This window comes from Nicotiana tabacum, chromosome 1, assembly GCF_000715075.1.
Source record: "Nicotiana tabacum cultivar K326 chromosome 1, ASM71507v2, whole genome shotgun sequence".
NCBI lineage: Eukaryota > Viridiplantae > Streptophyta > Magnoliopsida > Solanales > Solanaceae > Nicotiana > Nicotiana tabacum.
In genome coordinates this window covers 104698860-104711971 of record NC_134080.1, presented here as the reverse complement: position 1 = coordinate 104711971, position 13112 = coordinate 104698860, and the positions used below count along the sequence as shown (strand labels likewise).

The following is a 13112-nucleotide window of genomic DNA, read 5'->3' as shown; positions in this document are numbered from 1 at the left end:
GTAAAGTAAAGTAAGACCCATTTCCCCTAATTTTGCAAAGAAGTAGGAGAAGATCAAGTGAAAAAAAAGGGAGTATATTTGTTTAAATTTCCCTTGTTGCTCACGTGATTAATTAATACTTCACTAAGTGGAATAGTAAGGGTAAATCTGCTAAAAAAGTAATAGATGAGTTCTCTTTTTTTTTTCTAAAAATCAAATATTTTCAAACAAGTTCAGTTTATAAGAACTTACAATCGTAACTCCCTTTTTCTGCACTCCAAACCTTTGGGAGTCTTCATAATTCCAAGCTGAGGTTGCTGTGGCTAATAAAATGTCTGGCTGACTATGAGAGGGAAAACAATTGGAATCAACACAGTGTGAATGAAGTATGAACACATGATCCCATACAAATACCATCCAAAAACTTCAGATTTTGTTGGCTTTATCTCTTGATCATCTCCTCCATATCCTCTATAATCATCCTCATCAACAGCCTTCTGGAGTTTATGAACATCTTGTCTAGATATGTCCTCTTCATCTTCCATTGCTCTTGGCCTTCGAGTTGAAGCGCTTTCCATCTCATAGGTATTTTCTTCCATTTCAGCACTATAAAATTAAAAGAGAAGAAAAACAATGATTTTTTTGATTTGTTTTGTCGAGTAGGTTATATGGAGTATTTGTAGGACATGCCAAAGGCTTAGTTAACATGATGAATTTTATATATGCAAGCTACAGCTGGTTGTGAAACTTTCAAGGATATATGCACGGTGGAATACCTTATTTTCCTCACTTTGATATATCAAAAAACAAAAAGGAGTTCATCTCTGGTTATTCTTTTCTTTTTTAAGTTGTGTGTCAGAGAGAGTCATCAAATGATGTAATATTGGAATAAGTTAAAATTGGCAGCTTGATGGCGTCGTGAAAACCACAACATATGGGAGAATATTTTTGAAAACAAAATGGTCTACGTGAAACCAATATGTTTAAGAAAGAAACATATAGGATGTTTGATAGTGTATTGACAACAAAACAAAACTTCTTGTGTTTAATAAAAAAGAGAATAAGTGGGAGGACAATCATCTGAAGGTAAGTTCAAGGCAAGTGTATGAGCAGATATATATCCGTATATAATCTGTTACTTGAGGATGAATAAATCCTTGGCAGAAATTTTCTCCTTAAATGGGATCTACGCACCAGCGGAATTCTGATTTAGTTGAACCAGTAGATTTTGGATATTAGATGGTTATAAAAAAAAATAGTACAAACTGTCACGTTGTGTGCTACTCTTTATCATTTAATATTAGCCCCATAATCCGTTAACTAACTTCAACTCAGCCACCTCACGTGTAGTTGTAGCGTTGCATAATTAGTCCCTACTGTATTTTATTGCTAAATCACCTTTCCAAAATGTGGAGTAATCCGAATCAACTAGTGAAACAAAATTTTCCAAATCCAAATTAACCAGCTTTTTCCTTGACTGGAGAAATGGGCAGACCTACTGGTGGATGTCAAATTACACCGACTAATTACTGACTACTGATAACGTTCGAATTGAGATTAAAGCAAAAATAAAGTTAGTAAATGCAAGAAACAATAGATAATATATAAAAAAGCAGCAAAAATCTTAGTTGATTGGTGCTTTATAGAGCTTGATTTGTTACAATTGGGGCGTCCAAGTAGCCAATTTTGAATACTAAATAGATAGTTAGATCAAAGATTAAGACATAAATCTTTCAACTCCTTCAGCAGCAGTAGCAAGAGACAACTTCCACAATCCTCTAGGACTTTTCTTAAGTCGATGATGCCAGGCCAGCTTGCCGCACTTATTTCATAGGGTATTGTTAACTTTATCCACCAAAGAAAAAATCACATAATATCTTTTGTGTCTATTGAGATTTGAACATCAGATCTCACGGTTACCTTGAATGCTAAGATTCCCTAGGATTCAAATAGCTAGAGAAAGGGGACTGACCTCTAGTTCTACTATCACAGATCAATAGTTATTGGATCTTAGTTATTCATACATAATAAATCAATATTAAGCCTTTCATTTATATCGATTACCCGAGCTAAGCTACTATCCCTAAGAAATAAATAGGCTAGAAAATGTGTCTTACGTAGGGATGTCAATAGTGTAGGGCAGGGCAAGCCTTGACCTGTTAAGATTTTGACCCGCCCTACCCCGTTTAGCATTTTCACAAAATTTTGCCCTACCCTGCCACACTCCACTATGCCCTGCCCCGCCCTGTTTAAGTTTGTTTTAATTTTTTTTCACTTTCCCTCTTATTAATTAGTTATATGTTTTTCTTTTTGTATCTTCCCAAAACTCACATGTAATACTGGAATTGAGCTTCCCGTGGCCCCATATGTAGAATTAATTACGCCCTTTTCTATTTTTTTTAAACCCTCCTAAATTATAAGTGTAATAGTTTGATATGTATATATTTTAATTCTTTTATATGTGTATATAAATAATTTGAACAAAAAATGAATAATCGTTTTAAATCTACCTTGCTGGGGACAAAGTACTCATGTTGTATATGTGATCTAAGTAATAATACTTCTAAAGCAAATTATCAACTTCGAAAAAGAAAGATAAAAGATGAAGATTACAAAGATTAGAGATCTCAGATTCCATATATGGACGCCCATTTAATTTACAGACATTCCACAATATTTCACAATAGCCTCCCGTTATTTCCCATCACCTGCCCTGCCCTGCTTAATATTTTTTTGAAACTGTTTTTTCACCTGCCCTACCCTGCCCCGCCCCGTTAAGCCCCTGCCTTCTGCCCCGCCCCGTTAAGCCCCTGCCTTCTGCCCCGCCCTACTATTGCCCTCCCCATTGTCATCCTAGTCTTACGGCAAAGAGAATTGAGAGTGATCCTGAGAGGATTTAGTAAGTAGTATTTGAGTGCAAGTTCATGCATCTATTTGAATTAGAGGCCATTTTATAGTAGGTTCACATGCTCAAACGACCTGACCAAGTTATACCAAGTTAGGGAAGTGGCTGAGAGTTGGGTGAAGTCATCTAGATTTTGGGGGCTGGTCGAATATTTGGGGAAGATTTGCACAAATTAAATAGGATCATTTAAAACCACTATTTAAATTTATTCCCCTTTGAGAAATTTGTGCAAAAATAACTTGGCTGTTATACAAGTTATTCCCAAGTTCTACCGGATGGACAAAACTTGTCATATTCACAAATTATGACAGCGTACATAACATTGATTCACAAGTTCTGTTGCATCATCAAAACTTGCTTGTCTTGTTCAATTATTGACAAGTTCTATGGATCAAGAATATTTAGTACTATCTTCATTCTGCATATTTTGTGAAATTGGCTAAACGTGCCAGTAATATCACATATTTTAGTGATGCCTAATTCCACGAAGATAAAATAAGACAAATTAGTACATACAAAGTTATCAAGTACTCTTTCAGAAACCTTTTTTATCATCCAGAAGGCTTTACTTTACATCCTGCCATGAAAATCCTTCAAATAAATCAAATTCAATAAAGTATATCCTTGAAAATATCTTCTTGATTTATCTTCCTGAAAATTCCCAACCCCTTAATTGTGAATTCTCTGTGCTTGTTTGTATACGTGCTTCTATAGTATTGGATTATTAGATGGGAGGAGTTATGCCGCTTGACTTATATTTGAAAGTTTCTTATAAAAACACGTACAAAGGTTAAATACCAGGCACAACGGGAGACACCAGTAAATTTTTGCTCGCATCGTGCATGCTGAGGGAAGGTAATACCATCCAATGGTGGGACATCGCGTAGGTCAGGATGGACTAGTTTGAGCTGAACTTGGCTTCGGATGTGGTTGGACCTGCCCAGGTCAAATTTTGATCACTGCACTATCTATATTCCATCCTTGTGCATATTTGTCAATGTTGCGGTCATTTATAGCTTCATTTCCAGTAATATATCACCAAGAACTTTGTAAGACTTGACACTTGTCTCTGTAAAAAAGTTTGATCGTTCTTTTTTATCAAACTTGGAAATTTGATCCCAGGGACTTGATTTATTTTGGCTCTTCTGATTTTGTTGACGGAAAGATAATTTTAATCTATATTCTAGTCACGAGAATTAAAACTTCCAGCTAAACTTTTCTGTATGAGAAATTGAAAGAGAAAAAATTCAACTAGACTTCAATTCTTGCTGGAGATATTAAGTTTAACGAGCATGACAAACAGAACATAAAACAAGTGTTTTCTTTGTATATACGCCTACACTTTAAAGCTGGGCATTCATCATATTAAGATTTGAGATGTTTTGCATTTCTGGTCTTAAATGTTAAACTACATTCATTAGAAAGCAACCTTAGGATTTTAAATCCTCGTCATTTATTGACTCTTGTCTGTTTTTAAATTTTGACCTTTTGCTTGATCATGGTACTACAGCTTAGGAGGTCTTGATCTAGTCTTCCCCCGCAAATTGTTTGTTCACTTTTTGGTTTTATCAATAGAAATCAACTACTTCCTGGTGGTTTTATTTGAAAAAGCAGGAAAGAAGAAAATAAAATAGAAAAGTCGAAGAAAAAACAACAGACACCAAATATAAATTGGTCAAAATTGTTGCTATGAAAAGTCATGATAGTCTCTTTCCACAAGCTTTCCTACAAGAAAGATGTTCAGATATCATTTGTACTCAGAAAAAACTTGAAAAAATCTTGCTGAAAAATGTTTCAAATCATTGACTATTCTGAGCTACACTTTTGGCTTTGAACAACCGAAAAGAGATGATCATACTATTATTATCTGCAGCAACTGTTTTTTTTTTTTCTAGCTGCCAAAATGGAATCTTTAGCCAATCACATCTTCTTCGTCATCTTGACCTTATTCTGCAGCAAAAAATGTATCGTTAACCTTTCATCTGTAGCTGCAATAACCTCAATGAAGCCTGGTGATGAACTCAATCACTCACAAGTACTTGATTCAAAAGGTGGAAAGTTTAAGTTAGGGTTTTTCTCTATCCCACAAACGGATAAAAATTATCTTGGAATATGGTATGCAGGTGATCCATAAGATAAGAAATTATGGATAGCCAATCCGAATACACCTATATTGAACAACTCAGGATTGCTCACCGTAGATTCTACAGGAATATTGAAAATCACCAGTGGAGGGAAGACAGTTGTGAATATTGTTGGAAACAAAGGCAGAAGCAATAAAAGAGATATACGAAAGAAAGGTTTTTTACTGCTCAATTCACTTCACTTGAAAACAAGAACACCTACTGCCTTGTATAGGCTTACAATTTAACTGCTAAGTCTAAAAAATAGCAACTAATAGATAATGGAGAACATGAGGAAAAGTGGGAAACATGGTCCACTACTAATTGATAATGCTGTAAAACTAACAAGAAAACAAAAACAAGTAAAACATAAGTCCACTACTGCTAAAAAGGAGTCACGACCAAATGATGTGCAACTGAACTGTTTTGAAGAATTAGTCAACACTCCCCCTTTCTTCAAAATCATATACGCCCATTTGTAGTCTGAAGAAGTCATGCTTGTTGCGAGGCAGCGATTTCGTAAGAACATCAGCAACTTGATCATTTGTGCCACAAAATTCCATTGAGATTACTCCACCAATGACTAGATTGTGAATGAAGTGATAGCGAGTGTCGATGTGCTTCGTTCTACTGTGAAAAGCAGGATTCTTTGTCATAGCAATTGTTGCCTTGTTGTCACACCATATTTCAGTTGGACCAATCTGCTCCTGTTGAAGATCCGCTAACAATTTTCTTAACCAGACAGCTTGACAACTTGATGTAGTTGCAGCCATGTATTCTGCTTCCGAAGATGACAAAGCCACTATATCTTGTTTCTTTGAACTCCATGAGATTGCTCCAGAACCAAGATTGAAAACATTCCCAGATGTGCTCTTGCAATCATCCAAGCTACCTGCCCAGTCACTATCAGTAAAGCCAACTAACCTGAAATCTGATACTTTTGAGTAAAAAATTCCATAACTTGTTGTGCCAGCAACATATCGCAAAATCCTCTTGGCTGCACCTAGGTGTTGCTTTGAGGGACTATGCATGAACCTTGAAATCAAACTGACAGAGAACGCTATATCGGGCCTTGTGTGCGAGAAGTAATTTAAACCACCAACCAAGCTTCTAAAATAAGAAGCATTTGCTGCACCTGTACCATCTTCGAGTACCAGCTTCTCATTCATATTCATGGGCGTTGGAGATGGATTACAGTTCAGCAAGTTGAACCTCTGCAAAAGTTCAGTAGCATATTTTCTTTGCAAAATAAAAATCCCATCCAGACCTTGTTTTATCTCAAGCCCAAGAAAATAATGCAACATACCTAAGTCGGACATCTCAAATTTACTCATCATGCAATTCTTAAATTTAGCAACAATCGATTCACAAGAGCCCATATATATAATATCATCTACATAAAGACAGACAACAAGAAAATCACCATTACCTCGCTTCTTCACATAGAGTGTAGGTTCATTCTCACTTCTTCTGAACTGGTTCTCTTGAAAAAAAGAGTCAATTTTACTATATCATGCCCGAGGAGCTTGCTTCAGACCATACAATGCCTTTTTCAATCTATATACTTTGCTCTTGCCTTCACTAGAAATGAAGCCTTCAGGTCGGGAAACATATACTTCTTCTTGTAAGTCACCATTTAGGAAAGCAGACTTAACATCAAATTGGTACACAGGCCAACCAAGTTGAGCAGCCAAGGCTAGAATAGTTCTAACCGTTTCAAAGCGAGCTACTGGTGAGAACGTCTCTTCAAAGTCGATGCCTTGTTGTTGGGAGTATCCTTTTGCAACAAGTTGAGCTTTGTGCCTTTTGACGCTTCCATCAGCATTGTATTTTGTTTTAAAAATCCATTTTAGCACGATAACGTTCTTCCCTTCTGGCAAATCAACTAGCTCCCAGGTCTGATTTTTCTCAATGGACTGAATCTCTTCAATCATTGCATTCTTCCACTCTGGTTGCTCTGCAGCTTCTTCATAATACAGTGGATCAACAGCTAACAAGGCAAAACTACAAGCTGAATAAACATCTTTCAGTGATCTGAACTTTGTTGGTGGAGTTTTGCTGGATGATGCCGAAGTTGGAGAATGAGAGCTTGCTGGAGTAGAATTTTTGGTACTTCCATGAGAAGAGAAATCAGTATTATTGCTACCAGGAGAGGAAGGATCCGAACTTCCTGATTCAAGTATATCCATATGCTCCTCTTCTGTGTGAAATGGAATATGGACTGATGAATCTTCCTTCTTGTCATCCACTCCCAAGCTGCTTCTTCATTAAACACCACATTCCTGTTGATAATCACTTTGCCATTAGTAGGATTATATAGTCTATATGCTTTGGATTGAGGACTATAACCAATGAAAATGCATTTTTCTGATTTTTCATCAAGTTTAGAGCGTAAATTAACCAAAGCATAAGCTATACAACCAAAGACTTTCAAGTGCACTCGTGGTTTTCGTCCCATCCATGCTTCATATGGAGTCTGATCCAAAACTGCTTTTGTTGGAGAGATGTTTAAGAGGTACACAGCTGTTGCCACTGCCTCTCCCCAAAAATGAACTGGAAGTCCTCTTGCATTAAGTAAGCTTCTGGCCATCTCAACCACCGTACGATTTTTTCGCTCGGCAACGCCATTTTGTTGTGGTGTGTACGGTGTTGTAAGCTCCCTGCAAATTCCATTCTCTTCACAAAATAAATTAAAATCATTAGATAAAAATTCACCACCACGATCTGTGCGAAGAATCTTTATGTTGCAGCCTGATTGCTTCTCCACGAGTGCCTTGAAATTTCTGAAATTCTCAAAAGCTTCTGATTTAAATTTCAGAAAGTAAACCCAACTCATACGGCTATAATCATCGGTAAATAGCATAAAAAATTGACTCCCATCAAGCGACTCAACTCAGTCTTCATTGGTCCACACAAGTCAGCATGTACAAGCTCAAGACAACATGTAGCCCTCCACGATTGTCCTACTGGAAAGGATTTCCTACTTTGTTTCCCAAAAATGCAACTTTCACACAAATTAAGCTCCCCAATTTCTGGTAACCCAACAACCATATTCTTCTTAGTCAACAATTTTAGCCCATTAATATTTAAATGGCCATAGCGAAGATGCCAAAGCTGAGTTTCATTAACACCTTTAGCAACTAAAGCATTTTTCACAACATTTGAAACATTAAGGGGAAACATGTTGTTCTGTGTCACAGGCACAACTGCAATAGTCTGACCAAATTTTTTATCACTAACAATACATTCTCCATTATCAAACAGAATAGAATAACCACTAGCCATCAATTGTCCAACACTCAGTAAATTATGAGCCAAACTAGGAACAAATTGCACATTACAGAGAAGTTTAACATTACCCTGTATTGTCTTTATGGCTATGGTACCTTTGCCTTCAGCTCGAACTTGCTTGTCATCACCAAGTCGAACTTCACTCTTCTGTGACTCATCGAGGTCTCTAAACAAAGACCTTGTGCCAGACATATGGTTCGAGTATCCACTATCAATGAACCAAACACCATCAGAAGAGTTAGAAATTGGAGAATGAGCCATGAACAACTTACTTTCCTCCTCTTAACTTTCTCTGAGAAATTGGCATGCTTCTGCTCATTTTTTTGCTTAGTCCAGCAATATGATTCAATATGACCGTGCTTTTTGCAATATCGGCATTGCATGTCATTCTTGGACTGACGTGTCTCAGTAAATTGACCTCTGCCTCTACCGCGTCCTCGACCTCGACCACGCAATCCACCTCTTCCTCTACCTCTGCCAAAAAAAATTGCCGATTTTTTCTCTGGAGAAAGATGCCTCCTCTTTCACCTGGAATGCTTTTTCTTCAATTTTCTCATGAGACCTGTTTAACCTATGTTCATGTGCTAACAAGGAACCCATTAATTCATCAAATGAATAATCAGATAAATCCTTGGATTCTTCAATTGCAGCAACCACCTGCTCAAATTTATTGGTTAAACCTCAACACCTTTGCTACAACAATTTCATCACTTACAATCTCCCCAAAAGATTTCATGAGATTAACAATGGAAGAGACTCTAAACATATAATCTTGCACCGATTCATTATTTTTCATGCTCAAAGTTTCAAAATCACGACGCAAAGTTTGCAATTTTACTGCAATTACCTTCTCATCTCCCATATACTCCTGCTGCAAAATTTCCCAAGCTTCATGGGAAGTCTCTGCTGCTGAAATTCGGGGGAAGATATCATCATCAAGGGCTTGTTGAATCAGAAACAGTGCCTTCGAATCCTTCTTGCGATTTTCCCGCAGCCATTGTGCGGCCTTCATCCGGGTCTGGAAATCCATTCTCCACCAAGTCCCATAATTCCTGAGACTCGAAGAGAGTCTTCATCTTAAGACTCCAAAAATGATAATTCACCCCTTTGAAAATTGGAAGATGTTGGGAGTTAGTGTTAGAGTTTGAATTTGCTGCGATTTTTGTCTCTGGTTTGTGTTTAGAACTTTCTCTCTAACTTAACTATTTGGTGCGGAAGAGTTAGAGTGAAACCTGGAAATAGAAAAGAATGAAGATTTATGTTGTAACCCACTTCTTTTTCTAATTGCTCTGATAGCAAATATGTTGGAAATAAAGGCAGAAGCTATAAAAGAGATATACGAAAGAAAGCTTTTTTACTGCTCAATTCACTTCACTAGAAAACAAGAACACCTACTGCCTTTTATAGGCTTACAATTTAACTGGTAAGTCTAAAAAATAGCAACTAATAGATAATGGAAAAAATGAGGAAAAATGGGAAACATGGTCCACTACTAATTGATAATGCTGTAAAACTAACAAGAAAACAAAAACAAGTAAAACATAAGTCCACTACTGCTAAAAAGGAGTCACGACCAAATGATGTGCAACTGAACTGTTTTGAAGAATTAGTCAACAAATATTGCCCCTCCTTCATCGACAGGAAGTTTAATATCTAGGCTTCAAGATTCTGGAAAGTTTGTAATTCAGGATGAAACTCGAAATCGTACTTTATGGCAAAGCTTTGATCATCCTACCGATTGTCTTTTGCCTGGTATGAAGCTTGGTTATAACCTTACAACAAAGCAGAATTGGACTTTAACTTCTTGGTTGAGTAGTTATATTCCGGCCTCGGGGGCTTTTACTTTAAGTTTGGAGTCCATTCAAGATGCATTTCAGTTGGTTATACGTCTAAGGGGCCGGGTTTATTGGACTAGTGGCTCTTGGATAAATCAAGGCTTTCCATTCTTCACTGCTTTGAATGATTCTTTTTACAGATATCAGTATAATCTCAGCTTGGTGTCTGAAAAAGATGGCGTGTTCTTCCAATTTGACGCTCCAAAAGGAAGTTTCCCAAGTCTTGAATTCTCTTCGAATGGGTTCTATTATTGGCGGTTGTGAAGACGGTCTTATATACGCACTTTATAATGAATTTTGTTATGGTTATGAAAGTGACGATGGTTGTGTCTCTACTCAGTTGCCTGAGTGCCAAAAGGATGGAGATAAATTTGACCAAAAGAGTGGAGACTTTATTGATAGATCTTATTCTAACTGTTATGATAATGCAAGCATTAGTCTTGGTGATTGTATGCAGAAGTGCTGGGAGGACTGTAGTTGTGTTGGCTTCACCACCAGCAGCGCTGAAACAGGCTGCATAATTTGGAGCGGAAATGGAGAGTTTCAAGTCTATGAGAGTGGTATCCCAGTGAAAAAATATGTTCTGGTTTCATCGAAATCATCTAAAAGTAAATCTTTATATCAGGAATACAATTGTTTATTAACTTATATAGATTGTACTGGTCAAGGGTCAACCATATAGCATTCATTAATGCTATGGGTGCAGGAAAACAAAAAACTTGGATATGGATAGTGATTATTGTAGCTGTTGTTATCCCTTTGCTTATATCTGGTTTCATCTTCTACATTATAATGAGAAGACGCAAACTACAAGGTAAATCTCCAAAAAGTGATTTAGTAACTAGTATGTTGTTTATCAATTATGTGGATCATGTATTTATATCTACAAACTTCTCTTGCACAGATGAGAAAGAAAAGGAGGAAGAGTATATACGCAAGTTGAAAGCGTCAGACAGCTTCAACAACACAAATTTGAGAGAAGAAGATGGAGGGGAAGTACATAATTTGAAGATATATAGCTTTGGATTCATATTGGCAGCCACAAACAACTTCTCGAGTGAAAACAAGCTCGAAGAGGGTGGTTTTGGACCTGTTTATAAGGTATATTTACACCATGTTATATGTGCCCGAAAAACTTGCTTAGTACCATCACAGCATAACTGAATTACCTTTAAAAAAAATCTATGAAAGGGAAAATTTCCAGATGAGAGAGAGGTTGCAGTCAAGAGACTTTCAAGGACATCAGGTCAAGGGCTTGTGGAGTTCAAGAATGAGCTTATACTAATTGCCAAAGTTCAGCACACAAATCTAGTTCGAGTTATAGGATGTTGTATTCATGGAGATGAAAAAATGTTGACATATGAGTACATGCCCAACAAGAGCTTGGACTTCTTCCTATTTAGTTTGTTATTATTCCAAAAAAAGACGTAATCATCAAGTAGTTTTCGAAATTTTTGATGAAATGCTTTCTGTCTTTGGCAGATCCTGAAAGAAGGAAGCTACTAGATTGGCAGAAACGTTTTGACATTATTGAAGGAATTGCTCAAGGATTGCTCTATCTTCACAAATACTCAAGAATGAGAGTGATACATAGGGATCTTAAAGCTAGTAATGTGCTGTTGGATGAAAACATGAATCCCAAGATAGCTGATTTTGGTTTGGCAAGAATTTTCAAACAGAACGAGACGGAGGCAGTGACTCGCAGGGTTGTAGGAACATAGTGAGTTGAGCTTGTGTTATTTCTTGATATCAACTCACAAAACATGTAGAATATTCATACTGGTTGAGTAGGAAATTTCAGTCTTTACACAGTAGCTACATGGCTCCCGAGTTCGCCATTGAAGGAGCATTCTCAATCAAGTCTGATGTCTTCAGTTTTGGAGTCTTAATGCTTGAAATTGTGAGTGGTCATAGAACTACTAGCTTAAAACAATTTGATCGCACACTCAACTTATTAGGTTATGTAAGTTTTTTTGACACCTTTTTTAAGTTTTAAGTATTAAAATTACGAAATTTGAGATAATTGATCATTCTGGATTAGGCGTGGGAACTATGGAAGGAAGGGTGTGCATTGGAATTGAAGGATCCAACTCTTGGAGATCTGTGTGACACTACACTGTTATTACGAGTTATTCATGTCGGACTATTATGTGTACAAGAAGGTGCAACAGATAGGCCAACAATGTCTGATGTTATCTCAATGCTTGGTAATGAAGGTATGTTATCTCAATGCTTGGTAATGAAGGTATGGCAATGCCTCGTGCGAAACAACCAGCATTTTTCACAGGAAGAAATGAAGCTGAATCAAATTCATCTGGAACCTGTATACGGTAGAAATCGGGACTACTCGATTTATAGGCTCGAGAGGTCGTCCAAAGCCCGATTCCGGGTAAGGTCGAGTTCTAGCTCGAGGGACTAGATCCGAGTTCGAAGACAGAATGCAATGCCCGGAGATAGGAGTACGAGGAATACCGAAGCCGAGTATGTTCGACCTCGAAATAGTACCGTTATGGATTTGTAACAGAATGAGCTAGATTCCTACCACGTCCCCAAGATCATGGCGCAAATCCCGGAATAAGATCGTACGATTCCGTACTAGGCGGTTAGACAGTTGTATCAAGAATATTCCTTGCTGTAAATAGAAAGATACCTTATTTAGGGTTCCTCTATTATATAAAGGGGACCCCAATCATTTTGTAATATCATCTAATCATTGAGAAACGAATATACTCTCTACTTTTTGCTTACTGTTCATCAGAATTGTCCTTTACATTTATTGTTCTTACTTTATTGTTGTTAATCCATCTCGAGGTTACTGAGCTCGAGATCACTACTGCTGAGTAACATTGGTTTGATTCATTTATTTCTTTCATTTCTACTTCATATTTCTTGATTATTAATTGGTATTGAACTAAATCACGTATCATTAAAATCACAAATCAAGTTTAATTGTTACTCGTATTTTCGAGGTAAACACTT

General features: G+C 37.0%; 1 protein-coding gene across 1 annotated transcript; it reads left to right on the top strand.

Annotated features, from left to right (window-relative positions):
• Positions 1-4748: 4748 nt before the first annotated feature.
• Positions 4749-12885, top strand: LOC107805080 (G-type lectin S-receptor-like serine/threonine-protein kinase At1g67520). The gene is given in 11 exon segments (XM_075220630.1): positions 4749-5242; positions 5357-5430; positions 5771-5916; positions 9909-10373; positions 10375-10741; positions 10840-10947; positions 11038-11234; positions 11325-11535; positions 11616-11853; positions 11946-12096; positions 12175-12885. Coding segments are annotated over 11 exon segments (2790 nt in total). The 5' UTR covers positions 4749-4787; the 3' UTR covers positions 12553-12885.
• Positions 12886-13112: the final 227 nt, after the last annotated feature.